Below are 1,534 nucleotides of genomic sequence, written 5' to 3'. Positions count from 1 at the left end.
CCCCCAGTGTCCTCTGAAAAGCGGGGGCTGTGACTCAGGGGCTGCTCCAGCACCAGCTCCGTAACCCAGCTCCTGCGCTCCTCTGCCTTCCCTGCGGGGCTGGGCTTCTGCGGTGGGGCTTCCTCCTGCTCGAACCCCCAGTGTCCTCTGAAAAGCGGGGGCTGTGACTCAGGGGCTGCTCCAGCACCAGCTCCGTAACCCAGCTCCTGCGCTCCTCTGCCTTCCCTGCGGGGCTGGGCTTCTGCGGTGGGGCTTCCTCCTGCTCGAACACCCTCCTGCGCGCATCCAGCTCCTGCGGCGTTCCCCTGTCGTACGCCCCCAGCAGCCGCCCCTGCTTCTTCAGATCCTCCTCGCGCTTGGTTTCCTGCTCGATTTCCCTCTGGACATAGAGGGAAGCGCGGGCTTTGTCCTTCCCTTTCCTGCCGGGCACGGGGGATGTATGCATGGAGAGGAGCGGCTTGGTCGGGATCTCGACCACCTCGCAGCGGGGCGCCAGCCGCTGCAGCCCCCGCTCCTTCCAGAGGGTCTCCTCCCGCTCCATGGCCATGCGGATCTCCCGCTCAATGGGCGTCTCGCTGCTGCTCTTCGTCCCCTTGTCCTGGCCCTCACTGCCCTCCCGCAGCTCCACGAGGCCATTGAAGACCTCAGGTGCGCTGCCATTGTTGGTGTGGCCTGCGTGGCCTTCGTTGTACATCTTGCCCAAGTTGGAATTCAGGTCTTCTCTGGAGAATGCTCTGGTCAAGCCAGGCGTGTTCCCGGTGGGACTGGACCTGTCACCATCGGCCCTTCTGGGAGCCCAGGCCTCCTCCTTCACGGGGCTCTTGTAGGACGCACCGTCACCCCGATGAGCGGCCCTGTCTGCCCAGCCCTGGCCAGGTGCTCCAGCATTGCTGTAACCTCTCGCAGCCCTCGTGGCCATCTCGGGACTGGGCCACTCGTGCCTGGAGACTTTTGTCATTGACTCTGGTCTTGGTGACATGACCGGTGTCCCTGGGCTGAAGAAGGAGCCGGGGTTGGTCTTCTCCAGCATCAGGAACTGCTGCCGGGCGGCCGAGAAGTTGATCTGCTCTGTGTCGATGTTTTTGGGGTCCACAGGCGTCGCTACCCAGTCCGGGGAAGGTTTGGCAAAGGAAAGGGCGAAGCTGGTGGTGCTGCCGCCCCTATGACTGCCTTTGCCCATGTCGATGGTGCTGAGCTCGTCCATGGAGCTCCAGCGCTCGGCCACGGTGCTGCTCTTCCTCACCACTTGCCCCAGGATCACTGCCTTGCGCTCATCCTCCAGCTCCTTGGCCTTCTTGGGAGATATGTGGGGTGGGGGGACACTGCGCTGCTCCTCCTCCTCCTCCTCATAGAGCTTTGAGGGCTTCCTCTCGCCCACGTAAGCCCTGAGGTCGTACAAGCTCCCCGACCTCAGCACTGCCAGCTTGGACTCCCGGTCTGGGGATGGGTCCCAGATGTCCCTTCCGCCGTCCTGGAGGTGCAGGGGGGACTTTGGCCTCACTCCCCACACGCAGCCGTTCCCCACCCGCTGGCT

At 64.2% G+C, this 1,534-nt stretch overlaps 1 protein-coding gene across 1 annotated transcript in view; it reads right to left on the bottom strand.

The window, feature by feature from the left end:
* MISP (mitotic spindle positioning) overlaps positions 1–1,532 on the bottom strand; it is a gene marked incomplete at its 5' end in the record, with an annotated part of 3,430 nt that extends 1,898 nt beyond the window's left edge. Inside the window, 1 exon segment of the mRNA XM_010181069.1 lies at positions 87–1,532. Coding sequence (XP_010179371.1) covers positions 87–1,532 — 1,446 coding nt within the window.
* Positions 1,533–1,534: the final 2 nt, after the last annotated feature.

The sequence above is a fragment of the Mesitornis unicolor genome, unplaced genomic scaffold (genome assembly GCF_000695765.1).
Source record: "Mesitornis unicolor isolate BGI_N332 unplaced genomic scaffold, ASM69576v1 scaffold31233, whole genome shotgun sequence".
NCBI lineage: Eukaryota > Metazoa > Chordata > Aves > Mesitornithiformes > Mesitornithidae > Mesitornis > Mesitornis unicolor.
The sequence above is the reverse complement of the archived record's forward strand: the minus strand, read 5'-3'. Positions and strand labels throughout refer to the sequence as shown.